The sequence below is a fragment of the Lacerta agilis genome, chromosome 17 (assembly GCF_009819535.1).
Source record: "Lacerta agilis isolate rLacAgi1 chromosome 17, rLacAgi1.pri, whole genome shotgun sequence".
Lineage (NCBI taxonomy): Eukaryota > Metazoa > Chordata > Lepidosauria > Squamata > Lacertidae > Lacerta > Lacerta agilis.
In genome coordinates this window covers 22,612,767-22,632,271 of record NC_046328.1, presented here as the reverse complement: position 1 = coordinate 22,632,271, position 19,505 = coordinate 22,612,767, and the positions used below count along the sequence as shown (strand labels likewise).

The following is a 19,505-nucleotide window of genomic DNA, read 5'->3' as shown; positions in this document are numbered from 1 at the left end:
ACCTACTGGTTGCCATTCTCACAGTGGAAAAAGTTGCCATCAGCGTCTGTGCTGGCGCTCTCATGTGGTGGAAGAAGCAAAGAGGTAAGAGGTTTCACTGAACTGCATGAACCACTTCAAAAATACCCCTTGAAACAGGTGAGGATTAGGCAGTTTTACCTAACATAAGAAAAGAACAAAACGTCTCCTCCCATCCATAATCTGTAAGACTGCAGGTTCCCCAGAACCAAGACTGGGTTCATTTTCCAGTCTGGACCACGCAGAGGCTGGTTCCTGTGCTACATGACCGCATGGCGAGCTCCTTCTTTCGCATGCTATGCTCCCTGTATGGTGGCAGGAGCAGCCCAGGCTGAAGATGAGCAGGAACGGATGGAGGAAGGTATGCAAAGGGGGGACCCCAGCTCAGCCCAGTCCACATTGGCTCCTCTCCGCAGCTGTCAGGGAGATTCCCCCGCCAAGGTTTGCATTAGCTGGCCAGACTCTCCCCTCCCCAGGTGGGCAGATGGCGCAGCTCAGTGCCACTTGGCTCCCGAGGGGGGGATCGCTCCGCCCCCCCCCCCCAGGCGCTGACAACGCATGCTGTGCTGCTGGCCACCAGGCATTTTTCATCTTCAAGCGTTGAACAACTAAGATGTGATTTATCGAGTGGACCTTGAATCCCAGATTGAAATGTGCCTCTTAATTTCTCGGCAGGTGATGCTAAAGATCCCAAAGTGAAGTGAAAAGGTTTCTGCTTGTGCCCCACTCTGCTGGCCAAAGGATATACACCCCCCCCCCCAAATTTATAACTTAGTCATGGCTTTCCTGGAGCGACTGGAGTTCAATTCGCTTGGGCTCCTTTTAACTTTGTCAGCCATGGGTGGAATCTACACACATATGGAAAACGTTCTGGAAATGCTTTAAAACAAAAAACAAAAACATTAAACTTTCCATAAGGCTCACCATCGCCGTCTAGTGTCACATTGTATATTGCACTTAAACACACACTTTTATTAGAAGGTTTTTATTTCCATGGTTTTGCATGGGAGGACTGGATCTGAAACATGGCTCAGTGCACCAGGTGACATTAGATCAGTCATGATCTGTGAGGAGTGAGTGAGCTGAAAGGGTTACACTCAGCTCCAAGCTGCGTCAGGCCACAGGAAATGACGCTCTGTTATTATTCTGTGTATGTAGAACTGCTGTTTTTCTCAGTTCTCTCCGTTGCTGTACCGAGAGACAGCCATGCCGGCTCTCTCTCCCGGACTCTGATTTATGCTTTGCTGTAATAAATCTGCTTTGCTGAAAGAGCAGGAGTCGTTTTTCAGTTTGTTACAGACTGCTTTCGCCAGACGTTTTTTGCAGGAGGCTTTGCTTCCCGAAAGCTGCGTGTTTTTCCAACTCTGCTGAAGTGAAAGAGACTTTACGAACTGCGCAACCAGAAGCCTACCGGGCACCATTCTAGCCGTGATTTATGGTTTCTGGATGCGGGGGTTTTCACGGCTAATGAACCCCTCGCAACTTCAAATGATCTCTCACCTAACCTACCTCACAGGGTTGTTGTGAGGAGAAAATAAAATGCAAGAGTTGGTTCTTTGCTCGCTTCATTGCTCCCCCCCCCCTCACAAGGAAAACATGTTCTCATTGGGCCTCTGAGAGGGATACTTAGGGTATGTCTAACAGGCACCTTTTTTCTAGAAGAGAAGCAATGGCCTCTGAGGGAATCTCTCCTCCTGACAGCTGAGCATGGCTCTCTTAAGCCTCGTTTCTTTCCGGACTACAACATTTAGCCAAGTAATCAATTCAATCAATCGATTAAAAAGCCTGTTGGCCAACTTCAAAAGTGTTCCAAATTAATTGGATGTAATGGTGCGTACTAATCTAAATTGTTTTTGGTGGGTTATTGCTGTGGATCATGGCATCAGTGAAGTTGCCATAACTTGATATAAAATATACCATTCAATGAACTATTTTGACACTGGTACAAGTCTTAAATGTGTCCTGGAAGGCATTGATAAAACTTCCTGACCTCCTAATCCTTAATGTAAGGATGAGCACCTTAATCCTGTGTTACCAGCAAATATAAATGATTTCCTCTTGTAGGAAAGGATGGAGTTCCGCACAGAAAATAAAATCTTGCTCGAAAGGTAAACTCACGGTTCAGGAAACATACAGATAACCAGTTAGTCATTTCTCAGTATGGCCGTGTCCTTTCAACTTCAAACTCAGGAAAGTAAGCAGAATAGCAAATGGCCAGGAACTTGTAGGAAATAAACAACAATACAAAGGAATGAAGGTGTTAAAAAGACACTTCCCTTCTACCTTCTCCATAAAGTAGCATTGGCTCGAAATAATACTTAAGCCCCCTGTTTTTAATATTAGGTGGCTCAAAAGCTCCAACAGGACCCCCCTTTCACTCTACACTCTCAAGGATCAGCCCCATACCTTACTGTACACAGACCAAAGGAACGGCTGAGAGATTTCTGATGGTTTAGGTTTAGGGTCTTAAAAGAAGAGGAGGCACAGATTTCTGATGCCTGACTTTGGTTCCATTAGCCTTCAAGATTTCTTTGCTTTATTTTAGTGTGGGTCTGTGGCACATCGCTGCACTCACTCTCTAGGCTTCCTAGCTAGGGATCCTTTTTACTCTCAAGATCATTGTGTGTGTTGTAAACAAAATCTGCCCTTATTCCCTTATGGGGCACACAAGAGCTTAATATATGTGTATGCTGTGTGATTTGCTGCCTGCTGATGTTGCAACTGTGCTGTCTGGAAGCAGCGTAGCTATACTCTTGTCCCTTTCATTTCAAGTAATAAATCAGCCTTTCTTCATTCCTCTGGTGTGTGAACTTCTTGGGGCATAAGGTTATGGCTAAACATGTGTTCATAACGGACACATGTAGGGACTTCAGCAATGGATTCCAGTCCTCTTGGAGTTATGCATCATACATACATGTGAGTGCTGGACACGCATGTGGGTTTAGACACACACTTTGTAAGAGCAGATGCTCTCCCACCAAGCTTCAACCCTTCCCCATCTATGGCAGATATCAATCGCAGTCTCTCAGACCTGAACACAGCCCTTTAAGGGTTCCTCAGGTGCAGTTTCCCATTTCTGCTTTCTTGACGACGTTGCTTTCTTCCCTAAGGGTGCACAGCCTCCAACATGGAAACAGGGACATTCTTTTAAGGCTTGTGACATGCACCCACACCCATTTCCACCCTGTTGGTCACTGCTGTATAAACTTGCTCGCGCCACATGCTAAATTTCTTTCGCCAGTTCCAAGTGGTCAGCATTTGGCAGGTGGGAATCATATAATTAAAATGATTGTTTGCACAACAAACCCAGTTCCCAACCCACCTCCAAAACAACAACATCAACCTCAGCCTTTTTGCGTTGAGGAAAGCGATGTGGAAATGGAAGCAGGCTTTCTTGTTGATTTTGCAACAGCTAGTCCTCCACTTGCACTTCTGCAGCAGAGGGCGCCCATGAGATATGTTCTAGGCTCTTGCTAAAGATCTCATTGCCCTTTTGAAATAAGATGCAGTTTAAACCCCATTTGCCGATTGCTCCATAATACGGGAAATGAGAGGGCAGCAGAGCCCTTGGTACTCTGCTGCCTCCATTTACATGCAGAGAAACTGGGTCCAATTACTGAAACTTTCAGCAGAATTCTCTGGGCTTTAAGGACCCCAAAATTGTGCAATGGGGGGTGCAAGTGTGTGATGTTCCTATGCATATGTAGATGTTATCAAGTAAATATTAGAGTGATTGCAGTCAACCAGTAATGAATTGTGTTAAATCTGGTAGGTAAGTACATTAGGGGACGCAGGTGGCGCTGAGGGTTAAACCACAGAGCCTAGGGCTTGCCAATCAGAAGGTCGGCGGTTCCTGCTCCTGCCAACCTAGCAGTTCCAAAGCATGTCAAAGTGCAAATCGATAAATAGGTACTGCTCCAGCGGGAGGGTAAATGGCGTTTCCATGCGCTGCTCTAGTTTGCCAGAAGCGGCTTAGTCATGCTGGCCACACGACCCGGAAGCTGTATGCCGGCTCCCTCGGCCAATGAAACGAGATGAGCGGCGCAACCCCAGAGTTTTCCATGACTGGACCTAATGGTTAGGGGTCCCTTTTTACCTTTACCTTTAAGTACATTAGGTGAATCTGGATGAAAGTTAGGTTGGGAGTGGGAGGGAGTGTGTTTGGGGTGTAGGAAATGAGTGGTGATTGGGTAGGAGTTTTGAAAGGGAGTTTGAATATTGGTGAGTGACAGTTGTTGGGCTTTGGGGGGGAATTGTTGAGCTGTTGAGCTTTTTGTTGGGAATTGCCCAAAGAAGGTTGCTGAGCTTCTTTAGGGAAATTTTCAAAAACCCAGACATTTTGCCAAGTTTCCAAAATCCACCCCCCCACACTAATTCTATCATTGGAATCCTGGGGAAATCCAGACAAATAGCAACCCCTCTCAGGAGACAATGGAGGAACGTGCCTTTGGGGGGGGGGGTGAAGTCAAATTGTCAGAAGGTTGCAGCGCCAACTGCACCTGCAGAGACTGATACAGGAGGGACATGTTTTGTTGCAGCTGGGGCAGATGAAGGCGTCTAGTTGGCTGCTGCAGATGCACCATGGCATTACTTCTCTCTGTGCTCCTCCCAGCAGTCATTCCCAAACCCTCCAAGTGTCCCTATTTTCCAGGATTTACAGAAGCTATCCTGGTTTTCTGATTTGATCCCAGAATGTCCCGCTTTTCCTTAGGATGACCCTATTTTCATTGGAGAAAGGTTAGAAGGTATGGAATTATGCAACCCCTGAGCCAAGGAGATAGGTCACTATACAACTTTTAGAAGACATCTGAAGGCAGCCCTCTATAGGGAAGTTTTTAAAAAATGTTTAATGTTTTATTATGTTTATATATATATTGCAAACTGGCCAGAGTGTCTGGGGCAACCTGGTCAGATGGGCAAGGTATAAATAATAAAATTATTATTATTATTATTATTATTACTACTACTACTATTACTATTTAATAGGATGTCCCTATTTTCATCAGAGAAATGTTGGAGGTCATGCATTCCTCCTCTGGTCACTATAATAATCCAATACAGTCGTACCTCGTGTAGCGTTCGCTGCGGGTTGTGAATGGCATGGGTTAACAACGTGCCAAACCCGGAAGTAACGGAATGGATTACTTCCGGGTCCAGCAGGTTGTGCATGCGCAGACGCACCAAATTGCGACCTGTGCATGCGCAGAAGCGGCGCTGTGGGTTGTAGACTTCTCAGGATGTGAATGGGGCTCCGGAATGGATCCCGTTTGTATCTAGAGGTACCACTGTATCAGTAATGATATAAAGAGCAAGAGATTTTGGGCATAATATACAACTTACAGCATGGGAGAATTTATGGAACTGGGATTTAAAATTCACAGCATGTTACACGTTGAAAGAAACTTTTATGATAATGATGTACTGTTGGTATTTAACTCCCAGTAAATTAGCAAAAATGTATGAAATAGGGTCAAATGTATGTTGGAAATGTAAGGAAAAAGAAGGCACCTTCTATCCTATGTGCTGGTAATGTAAGGTAGTAAAAGAATTTTGGGAAATGATATATAATGAGCTGAAATTTTTTAAAATAACTTTTTCTTTTAAAAACCCCAAAGCCTTTCTTTTAGGGATTTTAGGTGCCGAAATCCCAAGATAGCAGAAAAGACTATTGTATGCAACCATGGCTGAGCGAATGTTATTGGCCCAGAGATGGAAAGAAGATAAAGTCCCTACCAGAGAAGAATGGCAGATTAAGTTGATGGATTATGCCGAAATGGCTAAAATGACCAGAAGAATCAGAAATTAGGAAAACCAAAATTTTAATAACGAATGGGGGGAAATTATAATTTATCTTAAAAACAATTGTAAACAGCTAAAATCGTTGGAGTGACTATCTTAAAAACAATTGTAAACAGCTAAAATCGTTGGAGTGACTATCTTAAAAACAATTGTAAACAGCTAAAATCGTTGGAGTGACGTTTTCAGCAACACTGGTACTTCCTATATTCATGTAGGCAGCGAAGCTGCAGCAGGAAACCAGAAAGCAAACTAGCGGTGGAATGATGATAAGCAGGACGTTTTTGCCTCTGTGTCTCCTTTCCCTGTTTGTGGGTAAGTCCTGTATTTTTCTTTTTTTACCCTACAGATTCAAAAGAAGACCATGCTTGATGGATGGGGCTTGGGTGTGTAAATGTCAGGGCTAGGCACAGCAGCTCTTTTATACAAAGGCGTATAAGACAATTCACAAGAGCAGTAATGGCTTCCTAGCTATGCTATGATCATTCAACAGTTATCATGTATGCCAGCCTTCCAATCTTGCTTGCTGCAGGGGGACCTGGAGTGAACTTTAAGGCACATTCTCTCTTCATGGCTTTGTTAGGGGCTTAGCAGCCCTCCTATCACATGCCCCAAATTCACCAGTTGTTAGCACCGCAGTAGAAGGCAGCAGAAGAACAAGCCAAAACTAACAACATGAACTTCAATAGGGACAAAGGTAAGGTTCTTCACTCAGGCAGGAAGAACCAGATGCACGAATATAAGGTGGGGAACATCTAGCTTAACAGCAGTACATGTGAAAAGGATTTGGAGGTCTTAAGAGACCACAAGCTGAACATGAGTCAACAGTGTGATGCAGCAGCAAAATAAGCTAATACAATTCTAGGCTGCATCAACAGAAGTCTAATGTCTAGATCAAGGGGACGTGTCTGAAAACCAAGCCTTATGCGGAATTGTTGGAGGGAGCTGGGTATATTTAGTCCAGAGAAGAGACAACTGAGGGGCGATATGATACAGTAGTAATCTTCAAACATCTGAAGGGCTGTCACATGGAAGATGGAAGACTGTCTTCTCCTAGGATTCAAATGGCAAGAAATAAGATTCCAACTAAACATTAGGAGAACTTTCTGAGCGTGTGGTGGACTCTTCATCTCTGAAGATTTTTAAGGAGAGGTTCAAAGGCCACCTGTCAGGGGTTCTTTACTTGTGATTCCTGCACACTGCAGGTGGTTGGACTAGATTAGCCTTCGGGTCCCTTACAACTCTACAAGTGTAGGGTTCCATAATAGGTTTGTCAGACAGGACTTGCCTTGCAGAAGCCATATGCTTGGTTCTTTTGTCTTTAACAATACTTTCCACCAGTCATGCAACCCAACATCTCATTGCCTGGTAACAGATATCAAGTATGTTGAAGAGACGCAGACATTTCCCCCCATGATGTAGAAGTCCACTGTCCAGGCTCGGTCTTAGAGGTGGGTGAGCTCAGTGGTTGCCCAGGATTTTGAGCTACAGCTTGTCCTTCAATTAGGTTTAAATGTTTCTGTTTCAAGGTCCACTTTGTTGTCTCTTACACTAGGTAAAAATCAGTGGAACTCAGCATTGCTTAGGGCCAACAGATACTATAAGCAATATACAAATGATAGTGCAATGGCTTTAAAAAGTCCACCGGATACCTTTTTTAAATTTATAACTCTCCTGTATTATTTTTAAAGATTACCCCCTCCCCACCCAAAAAAGGATATTCTATCATAAAGAATGATTACCAAAATATAGGAACTGCTACAAAACAAAAAGTAAAACAAAATTGCTAGGCTAAGTCACATGGTTGCTACAGTTCTATATTTTGGGGGCAATGGTAATTTCCAAAGCTAAAAAAAGGAAGACGTTTGAAGAAGATACAGCTTGAGAAACTGCAGTTTTATGGTGATACGTTGCCCCTTAAAGACTAGTTCCCTCCACTCCATAAAATTTACCGTATATGCTGCTTAATTGTGGGGAGGAAACCCTCAAACCGCACTGACTGAGGCCCAACTTCTTGTAGCTGAGGAGGCCGTGTCAAAGCTTAGGGAAGAGAGTTTGCAGCAGGAGCAATTTTGTGCTGAGCATAAGATATAATAGATGCCTGCAGCTAGGGCAACTTGTCCCAGGCCTTCCTTGGTTCCTGTGCGTGAGTGAATGCCTCCTTAGATTTCCAGGCAAGGCGCCACTGGAGAGTTCGATTGCACAAGTAGAGAACTAGGGTGTGTGGGTGAAGAAATAGCAAGCCTTCGCTATTTAGAAGTGATCGGGTTGTCTTTTCTTGTACTTTTTGGGTATTTCTGAATAGCCTCTTTCATATATTTAGAGTATCCATTCCTTGACACTTGAAGGCTGGGCAGTATAAATGTTTTGCCGTGAGAAAGGAAGTCTAGGCAGTATATTTGGTTTAAGCTGAAACAGCAGTAAAGGCACTGCATGCAGCAAAATGCTCAGAAAGAACAAAATAAAAAATAAAAAAAATCATTCCAGTAGCACCTTAGAGACCAACTAAGTTTGTTCTTGGTATGAGCTTTCGTGTGCATGCTCAGAAAGGTTCTGCAATTTCACCCAAGCATCGTTATTTGGATAGTGCTAGCAAAGGGTCACAATTGTGTACTTGCTGCACTATATTGCAGGAATGATTAAAAATCATCATTTTATCTGAGTTGGCAACAAATTCTTAACAACATTTACAAGATTATTTAAACCTTTTCTGTCTGCTTGCAATGAATTGGAATCTTGGGAGAGTTCATTTTAACTTTCATAGTGTTTTTTTTCATTTTTTGTGGCGTATGTACATTCAGGGTGTTATATATTGACCTGATGCTTGAGGAAAGCTCTTTCAGATGGCTTTTGAGTCAGCTTTTATCTTGGTGATTTCAAGAGATGTTAAGTTTTAGACCCAAGCAGGTAAAAAAACTCGAAGAACCCATCGAAAGAACGAACAAGTGCATTCCAAACTGTGCCCACAATACAATCTGATCCAATAAAACAATGAATCCTTTCTGTTATCATCAGAACAGTTGCCTAGATGCTTAACTCCCATATAACGCTGTATTGAGTACTGTATTTAAACGGTTTTCTACATGTTATCTCAATAAAACTTGCAACAACCCTATAAGGTAGGAATAATTATAACAGCATTATCAATGGTAGAGAGCAAGCAAAAGGCTCAGGGTCAATTCCCAGCATCTCCAGGGAGGGTTGTGGGAGACTCCTTCCCGAAAACCCTAGATAGCTGCTTCTTTAAAAAAGACTCACTATGCAAAAATTCACTTATCCAAAAACAAGGAATTAGTACCCACAGATTCTGTGGTTGAGAACACATCAGAAATTTTTGCCAGTGGAAATTGTTGACTGGCTAAGTGAATGGAAGTCATTGACTCATTAGACACACACTCAGCTAACGAGCAATTTCCAGGGAATGCATTAAAATGGAACATGTGTGCAGTACTTCGTTTTGCAATGACTAGCTCCCTCACTGGCCTTGCTTATGTCTTCAGAGGGTTAAAAGTTGGAGCATAGGGAGATGTGCAAAACAGCACAAGGGATTTTGACAGATGGACATCCCACCCACCTGCCACTCATGTGGTGTCATAATAGCAAAATGTGATTGGCAGCTGAGCTGCCCTGCCCTCCTGTCAAACTTGGTCCAAGAGACTGATCCTGATCTGACCCTTGGGGCCACAAAGATTCCCATCCCTATCTTAGGCTGTGTGGGTTTTTTTTAAAACCAATGCACACTTTTGTAACTGTTTTTTCTGTTATGATATTCTGGAAACTGCCCTGGGGGTGCTATAATTTGCCCTGCACTAAATAACTAGATTGTTCACGCACCATCCCTTTTGTAATGCGGGAATGCTGCTTCCTCTCCCTCACAAGGCAAGGAGGAAGTGATAAGTTTCCAGTTGAGAAGCACTTTTGTGTAATCACATACTCATTTAGCAACAGTTCTCTTTAAATTGCAAAAGATGAGATTTTAGAGTTCTCTCTCTCTTTCTCTCTCTCTCTCACACACACACACACACCTTTTCCCCTGCCTACTTCTTTTGTCGTCTTCCTGGGATATTCATTATGGGATTATGGCACAAGTACATAATTTATTTATCACATGACCACACGGGCAACCCAAGAGGGGTCCCAAACATCCCCCAGCTTTGCAAATGAAGTGTCAAACAGCAGTCCACGGGATGGAGAAGAGCACAAATTCATTCTTCCTCTCAGGGTCCAACTCAGAAAAACCAACATTACATTTGGTGGACATTTAAGGCTATGTGACATCTTCACTGCATGGCCCCTGGTTGAATGTCAGCAGAAATAAAGCACTAACCAAAAAAAGAGGGGGAGGGAATGTAGATTAGGTTGCAAACTGGAGAAAAGAATATGAAAAGGTGGGGTGATTAGGGAACATCTTAACCTCCACAAGAGTCAGTTTTTCACCCTGAAAATGTAGGCAAGCAAATATTAAAGTCCTCTCCATGTTTATTTCAAAGACTGGCATGATCAATTTCAGCAGGCATGGGTTACAGCCTTAAAAGCAAAGGGGAGCCCAGAGGCTGCCAGTGCTGCCACAAAGCCTTTGGCAAATGCAGCTTCAGGGTGCTGTGGGGTTGCATTAATTTCAGTCTGTCCGTCCCCCACCTTGGGAGGGCACCACTGGACTTTGCCATTGGAAGGCAGGTGGCACAGAACCTTTCAGGGTCTACAAGGATACTCTGCTGCACAGACAATGAGCACACATCTGGGGACAGGGCTAGGGAATCCTCCCAGACATTGCTGGAGTTCAGTTCCCATCATATGACCACAGGCTTGAGTCTGGACGGCCAGACTGCCCACCCTGTCTCAGATTACCTGGGAGTGGGGAGCATCACTCAGAGATTGGGGTTGTGTGCAACAATATCATCCAAGCCAAGCCCCCAATCCTATAACAATAATTACAAAGCCTCTTGCTGCCAAATGTACACTAACCCTGCTGGGGACTGCAGAATCAAGAAATCTTCTAGCTCAAGAGACCAGGCAGATTAGTACTGTGGGGATAGCCAGCATCTGGGACGACCATTAATCCCGGAGTTCCTGCTCCCACTGGCCGTGAAAGGGTCCGCTGGCTTTAAACCTGAAGGTAGTTGTCGTGAGTTCTGAAGGTTTCTGAAGGTTCCGGAGATTCCAGAGGTTTCCGGATAGGAAAGATAGGCAAAGCTAAATGGTGGCCAAAACTTAGAATGCCAAATAAACGTTTTTTAAATAAAATGAAATAAATACTAAGAGACTGCAGTCAATGGTGAAGAAGCTCTCAACTGCTCTGTGCGGCTTGGTTTCTCTTTCGGTTTCTCTCTGGCTTGTCTCGCACTGATGTTCTCTCTGGCTTGTCTCGCGCATTCTCCACCCCGCTACAGAGAGCAGGGGCTATTTATTAGGAAGTTAAACATCATCATAACATTGTCAACAACCAATCACAACATTGTCTCTAGGCTAGTTTCTGGGCGGGAAACTCTTAACTGATCATTAATAAAGCTAAATTGGCGCGCTTTGCCCCCAGCGCGGAGGGATCCAGGCAGCAAACCTTCTGCTGGATCCTTTACCTTCCTTCAGATGCTGAAGTGGGTCACTGGGATTGTGTGGTACAATTGAGAAAGGGCTGTGGCTCAGTAGTAAAGCATTTGCTTTACATGCAAAAGTTCCCAAGTTCAATCCCTGGCAAGTTCCAGGAGCGCTGAGAAAGCCTAGTTGGAATCCTGGAGAGCTGCTGCCTGTCAGTGTGGACAATACTAAGCTAGATGGAACAATGGTCTGACTTGACATAAGGTAGCTTTCAATGTTTCTTGACAGTTTCTTTCTTCATTTTCTTGACCATACAGGTTCCCCTGGTGAAGAAAATGCTGAGAAAAAGAAAGGAATTATTGGAGAATCTTCAACTTTCCTGCTGAACACTTCAGAACAATTTCAAAAGATTTCCTGGATTAAGGAAAAGCAAGCTATTCCAATTTTTGTGGCAGCAATTCCACGAAAGGATCCAGAAGAGAGATGTGAACTCCGTGACCAAATTCTAGAATACAGAGGGCGGCTGAGTGTCTCTGAGGACTGCAAGAGGTTACACATCAATAACCTAAGTCAAGAGGATTCTGGCATATACCGTGCACAGATCTGGATAGCTGAAGACAAAAATCCTATCAGTGAAACCTTTTCCCTGAGGGTATATAGTAAGTATTCTAAACATTTCAGCCACCCAGGATGGGGCTCTGATCGAAGCATCTTAAGCCTTGAACTGGCTTTCATGTAGAGTCACAAATGATAATAGAGCATCTCTCCTTCAGTCCCTAGCCCTGCGGAAATAATTCTGCGCCTGCATCCACACCAGGGCCCTTCTGCACTGATGAGGCCTGCAAGGAGAATTAAAATGGTGCTTCATACAACACAATATCCAGACCCCCCACAAAAGAAAACAACAGGGCCCATCCCCATGGGTAAAATCTCACATTAACTCAAGATAATGCCCCATTATCAGCTGTAGCCTAACGGGTTTTTGGGGTGATTGTGCACCCCACAAGAGCTACAATGGTTCCATCACACCACTTTCACCTCTTTCCACAAGGAGGGACGAAAACCACAGTGTGGGATATTTTTGGCACAGAATTCGCACTCAGCCAGTCACATTATATTGTATTTATTTCCTGCCCTTTACCATAAGGCCCCAGGAGAGATTACTGTACAAGGTTTTAAAATCAAGTAAAACAATTGTAGCAGTTTAGGATGGGTCCTAAATACATATGAGGTGTCAGAGGCCAAGGTAAAGAGGGGTGTGTTCAGCATATGATATAAACATTATAAGGTGCCAGGCAGATCTCTGTAGGGAGGGAATCCCATAGCTCAGGGGCCACCGCAAAGAAAGCCCCATCCTGGGCCGCCACCCCCAAATGTTTGAGGGAAATGGAAGTACAGATAGAGTCTCCTCTGCTGATCTCCACATCCAAGGGGGTCTCTAGGGAAGGAAATAATCTCTCATGTTTTGTTGCTTATCTCCATTCTAAAAACTTTTAGTATGCTTTTGCTGCTGTTTTCTCTTTCCTTTCCATTTATTTCCAACTGCCTTATTTGCCATTTCTGCTAATTATTGCCCTTTTGTATACCATGTCTCTCTCCCTTCCTGTTCAGAGCGTTTATTGGAGGCTGACCTGAAGATTGTCTGTGACCAAAAAGATTATCGTGGCGGGAATGGAACTCTGCAGCTGAACTGCTCTGCAGGCCGCTGGGAAGAGGATGCGAAGTTCAGCTGGGCCCCAGCCAGCCTGAGTGAATCCACCGAGAGATTTCGAGTCACCGGGCACAATTTAGAAGGCAATGATTTGAACTTCACTTGCATAGTAGAGAACCCTGTTAGCAAAGCATCCAAGACAGTGTCTGCCCGGAAAATTTGTGATGGTAAGATTTTCTCTCCATTTTTCTCTTGGCAGAATTATGCCTCTATCTAAGCTAGTCTTGCAATCGTATTTGTTGATGACATGCTGATCCAGATTCGTGCTTGTCCTTTGCCCAGAATGTAGGGATCAGAGCTGTTTCCCACTTCTCCCATACAGTCTAGGCAGGGGTCCAGTTTTGCCCTTACCCAGCTGCTATCCCCTGGAAAAGCTACTCTTTTGCAATGATTTGGAGCAAATGTAAATCTAGAGAAAATCTGATTGGTGGTTGCTATAATTCATCAATAAAGATCATGTTTCCTCAGGAGAAAGCAGCGGGGCAAGGGCAAGTCTGATGGGGGCAAAGACTCGGAAAAGGTAGCATACATCCCAACTGGTTTTGTGGAATTAGAACTGCTGAGATGTACTAAGAAGAAATTTGCAGTGGTAAACTTTTTATCTATTTAAAAGAGACCTAGAAAGACAGCTCTCCATTCTTCCTATGTAGAGTCATGCCTAGTTTTACAAACCTGTTTGACTTTGAAGGTGACCCAGCTGGGAGGACTGAGGACACAGGGAAGGTAGCAATACCTCCACTGTGAAACATTTCAACCTCGAAGGGATTTGGCTGCTTTAGCATATAAACAGAAACCCCACAGCAACAATAATTCTGCAACTGGTATGCAACATGACAATGACAACAACAAAAAATATATTGCAGTGCTAGCTTTTGCACAATTCATGTAGCTTTTTCTAATCATGGATGGGGCAAAGTTTTCCCCACAGATCACTAGAAATCTTAACTAGTCTCCTTAGATTTCACCAGGCCTTTGCCCACACATATAACATTAAGGACTAGAAACTTGCTTTAAAAAAAATATGAAAGGAATAAATGGTCAGAAAAATCTCCATAAGGGGAATCTGGAGTTATTTCATTTGTAGAATCATAGAATACCATTTGGTTCAATTCCTGTTGGTGCAGGACACTGGTGCACTGTGACAAAGCTGTAATAGGTACTGATCCAGCCTATGTTTCAAAGCCTCTAACAAATGAGAGTCCACTGCTCATGGGGGATACCATATTTTCCACAAAGCTTCCATCCTCCTGCCAAAGGTAAAGATGGAGGATAAAGCCTCTCTCACTAAGCACGGATTAGGGAGTAATGTGTCCTCATTACAAGAAAAGCTAGCAAACTGACAGCCAAATAATTAGAGAAACCACCTCATACCCACCCATGAAATATCTGTAAAATACCAGAATAAAGAGAACAGAACACTCAGGAGTGCTACAGGAAAATAAGTGTGCAGTTTAGCTTGTAAGTGAGTGAGATTCAGCTGCATCAGGGCAAAAAAGGTGCAGATCAGCCCCGCCACCACTTCCACCTGTTGGGTTGCCATGGGGCCTAGGAAGTGGGAGCAGCCAGGTTTCGATAAAGCAGAAACAGGCTCATCTAAGACTCACGTAGCTCGGCTAAACCAAGCAAAGCGATTACGCTGAAAAGGGAAGGAAGTGTGGGTGTGTTACAGTCATGCTCACACAATTTCGTGTGTGCATGTGTTGTGCATGCAAGAGCGAGCGAGCGAGGAACTCACTAAGCTAGCTATTCCTTGTGAGCGGATATTATATCTGTGCTACCTGCAATGGAGGGTGGGGGGTTTACACATGATTAATGCACCCCCCTTTAAAAAGGCCCCTTCCCAGAAACAGAAGCTTGGCTGTGACTGCTCTACTCGACAGACTAGTGAATATGATTAGGGGGCTTATTTTCTTAAGTAACAGAAGAGCTGCGAACGCTGCAACCCTCCACCTGCAAACGAAAATAATGCAGCCAATACGACACAGGATGTCCACCTAAGATGGGCCCTTTCAGGCCTGGGGGCCAAGTGCAGACACCCCCCCCCCCCACACACAAGCCTCTCTAGCAAGCCCTTAGGAACCTCCCCACATCAAACCAGCCACACACACCTTCTTCCCCAGGCCACATCCTTCACTAGCCCTGCTTTGCATCATCCTCGAGGGACTGGAACGCGCCCTTCAGTGGTGCTTCTTGGGCCACACTCACACCATACCACTTTAAACAGTCATGCCCCCCCCAAAAAAAAGCATTCTGGGAGCTGTTGTTTGTTAGGAGGGTGCTGAGGGTTGTTAGGAGGCCCCAATTCCTCTCCCAGAGCTACAATTCCCACAGTTCCCTGTGAAGAGGGATTGGCACTTCAACCATCACACAAAAGCGTAGCTCTGCGAGAGGAATAAGGGCCTTCCCCACAGCTCTCAGTGCCCTCAACAAAATACAGCTCCCAGAATGCTTTAGGGGAAGCCATGGCTATTGCGTGCTTGATATGTGTGGTGTAAATGTGGCCTTGCTTGCCTAGATGGAGGACAGGGAAGGAGTGTGTGAATCTGTGTAGAGGCTTACTCATGTGTAGATGCCATATTTGCAAGCTACACAACAACTCTGGGTTTGTAGAAACCTGCTACATCAGTGCTCTTAAGCCTGCATTTTTTTTTGGCACCAATGTTCTCAAGGACTGAGGGCTGCCTCTACAGTTTGACAATTCCCTGCTGTTCACAGTGATTCCAGGAGGCCTTGATTATTCCTCAAGGTCCTCGGCTTGTGGGGTGCCTGGTTCATCCTCTGAGGATCCTGAGAGTGGGTCAGGTCTAGGCTTTAGGCTGACTTGTAGTCAGAAACAAAAACAAAAACCCACCACATGTTTTAGCTTTTATTGCAGTGGGGGAGGTCAGGCATTCCCTATGGCCCTAGGAAGGCATCAGGGCAGAAATACGAACAGCTCAAAGAGCTGATCAGCATATCCTAGCTAAGCAACACAGGCACTTCAGTGGAACAGAAACGTTCCTTCCAAAGGCAGTTTTCCGGTGCAGGATGCACAAAACTCTTTTTCCAGATCTTTGCCAATTTTCCTGATCTCTCTTTCCAATCTGCTCTCTCGCACTCGCTCCCTGTCCCATCGGCTCGAGCAGAGCACCAAGCGATGACACCTGGGACGTTGCCCCCCACCGAGACTGGTGAGCGCCACTCCCTGTTCTTTGTTGTTTGTGCCCCTTCATTTAAATCTTTGGAAAGTCTTGTGCTGCCTTCTGTCCCAAAGGGGTCAGTCGCCAGAGCGGGAAAGAGCGTGCAAATATCCCCAAGTGAGTCAATCCAGCCACATGTTAGATACAAGACGGGGCAGTAGTTAAAATCTCTAGCCAATATAACTCATGGTCATGGATAAATGCCTTCCTCAAGATGACATTTACATGGAATCTTTTGTGTCATGCCAGGTGGCATACTGTAATTTGATGGGATAAACTGTAATGAACAATATAGTTAGCTTCGGTTTGTTTTCTGTGCCTTTATGTATAGCCATTGTGTTGGAGTGCTTTGTGTGTGCATGTCCGTTGTACTTTATTTTTTTTGGGGGGGGGATACAGTTAAATGCTTGTACAAGAAACAGAAAACTGCATCTGAGAATATTATCTTTCAAACGCAGCCAACTGGTCTGCCTTAATAAGCTCAGGAAACAGGAGACAACAGGGATGTGTGGACATCTCTGATAAAGCTTAGAGCTCAGGCCCTGCGCTATACCATGAAGCTAATTCTGGCATTGCCCAAAAAGCTGGGGCAGTATGTGCTGGGGAGTGGGAGGGCAGAGAAGAGTCATATGAGAAGAGGTTAAAGATAAGCTAGCCTGCAGGTTTCCCCAAAATGGTGCCCCCAAACATCTGAGCTGCTGCTGCTGCTGCTGCAGCTCATAGTCCTCCAGTAGGATATTAGCAAAGCAAAACACACACCAGCCTTCACTCTGTGAATTGATAATGGGTGTGTGGGCACCAGAGATAAGATACTACCCACTCACCCATGCCCTGGTGAGATTTTATCTGCTCAGAACTGTGAAAGGGGAGGGCTGAACCCTGGAGAAAGACAGGGCTTCAAGGGAAGTTCCATGTAGAGTGCATTGAAGTAATCAATATCTGGTATCCATTATCAGTTAATTTGCCCCATTATACAGCAACCCGAGAGGGATTTTTGAAATGCTTGTTGAAAAATGGAAGCAGGAATGCCCCAGTAGAAATGGTTCAATTTCGTTTGAGTGAGACTACGGTTTTGTAGTAAAAGTGGAGCCAAACCAGATTAGAACAAGGATGTTAGATTTATAGCTATGAATTGTTTCGGAGACTCTGGGTTTAATCTGAAGTTGGGTTAGCTGATCTCCTTTCTCTCTCTCTCTTATATCACTGGTATTTGTTATACTACCGTTATGTCTGTATAAATGTATTGACTGCATTATAGTAATCTCCCCATTGGGTTAACAGTGCATGGGCTACTGTGACCAGCCTATCCCAGTCCAGTAACCTCCATAGCTGGAAATAGGAACCCTGTGCCAATGAGGCTACTTATGACTTTACTGGCAAAGCAATATCTGGGAGCGCCCCCCTCCAACGAAATGCCTGGTCCTTCAGGGGACGTGCAGTCCCATCCAAAACAGGCATGGGGAAATCACCCACATACCAGTGTAGCTCCATTTACAGAATGAAAGATTACACAGCAAGAGGCTAGGTTTTTTTTTCTTATTTATTTACTGCTAGTTGTTTAAAAGACCCAAGGAGATTAAAAATATAAGTGATATATTAAGGTTGTTGCAAACCTCTAACACATTCACCTGCACTGTTAAGTATGAACTACACTGCAGGGGTGCATAACAGAAGCCACTCTCTTCTAGGATTTCTCCATTTGTTTCTATGGGGAGCTCTCACTTCCATCCCTGGGGATGCAGTTCGAAATAACTTAGTAACAAGAACCAAGAAATTGACTATCCAGACAATGAGATGATTCATTCTGCCCTTTCTAGTATCTATGTGTCTTGCTCCTCATTCCATTCCCCCTCCCACCCAGTTGCCATTCCCCCCCCCCTCAGTCCAATTAGTCAACATTCCTTGCCATTGACTTCTCATTGGTTCCACTTCCACCCCTTGCTTGTTGCTCACTCTGAGTCCCTCTGCTTCTCACTGTGAACCCAGCAATATGGTGGCCTCCATGGAGGTTGGTTAGCTCTGTCCCCACCCTCTGTCCCTTGTTGTATCCCCCCCTCCCAAATTGTAACTCTTCTTTATCTCTGTGACTTATACCACATGGGCTTCTCTATACCACCACTACTACCAGGAAGAGGGTGTCCATTGGCCGAGCAAGACAAGAGCCCTCACCTAACCTAGTTCAAAAGGAAGGAGCATTAACTCTTATCTGCCGCCACCAAATTCCCCCCTTCAATCTCCAGTTTCCCCTGAGACCTTAAATACTGTTGCACACACGCCAGTCTTCAAGCAGGGGTTCCCGTGCTTACCCAGGGTTTGCTTTCCTTGGAATGAAGGTCAGTGAAAACCATGGTGTCTTGGGGATATATGATTTTATTTACACACACTGTATATGCAACTTCAGCATAGGATGTAAGGACTTACAGCATCAGTACCTCCAACAGATCTTGCTTTCCCATTACGATTCCAGCAAAGCCCCAAGGCAGAAATTTGGCAGACATGCCTGTGTCTCCAGCTTACAGCATCAGCCAACCATTCTCTCTCACTCTTGCATACACAGCCTCCCTTGGCCTGCTGTTCTCCATCCTTAGGATGACATGGCATCTGACCAGGTGAGGTGGATGAAGGCCCACCCAATCATCTCTATGGCACCCTCTTTGAACATGTAAATGGCAGTACTTAATTCACTTAATTCACCGGGCAAACCCATTCCATTAGCAAAGGAAGTAGCCAGACCAGTTCACCAGGTTTTGCCTTACAGATTTTAACCTGACAATCATGGGATCACAGGTTTGGAAGGGACTTGCGGATCTCATTCAGATTGACTCCCCCACAACCTATAACAATAGGGTAGCACATTTAACATCATGTGTAGTTTTGCCCTAGCAGAATCTGCTGCATGTCCCCAAACCATTTGCAGTACATTCTTTGTGCCTATTCCTTACCCTGCATGCCTAGACAAAGATGATCCATGGACAGACATAAGTTCTTCCTTCTTCCTCTGTGTAGCCAATGTCAGTGGGCATTTCATACCACCAGAAAGCCTGCTACAAATGCGACAAGTGTGCTCCGCATAAGTATGACTTGCTTGAGTGATGCATACCTTGGGCCCACCCCACAAGTATTCAGATGGCCAGGCTGATGTGTCGGGGTATGGTTGCTGGAGCTCCTCGTGCACGGCCTTGGATTGGTTATGCACGAGGTACCAGTTGCGGGGAAAATGGCCAGCGTTCCGCGTGCTTTTGAGCACGGTCGCCGGCCAAGCCTCA

The 19,505-nt window shown here is 44.8% G+C and overlaps 1 protein-coding gene across 1 annotated transcript in view; it reads left to right on the top strand.

Moving 5' to 3' along the window:
- The first annotated feature begins 6,489 nt into the window (after positions 1-6,489).
- Positions 6,490-19,505, top strand: part of LOC117039105 (SLAM family member 9-like) — a 39,035-nt gene continuing 26,019 nt past the window's right edge. Inside the window, exons 1-4 of the mRNA XM_033136139.1 lie at positions 6,490-6,511; positions 11,667-12,008; positions 12,961-13,227; positions 16,186-16,230. Of these exons, the coding sequence (XP_032992030.1) occupies positions 6,490-6,511; positions 11,667-12,008; positions 12,961-13,227; positions 16,186-16,230 (676 nt within the window). The remainder of the gene's footprint in view (positions 6,512-11,666; positions 12,009-12,960; positions 13,228-16,185; positions 16,231-19,505) is intronic.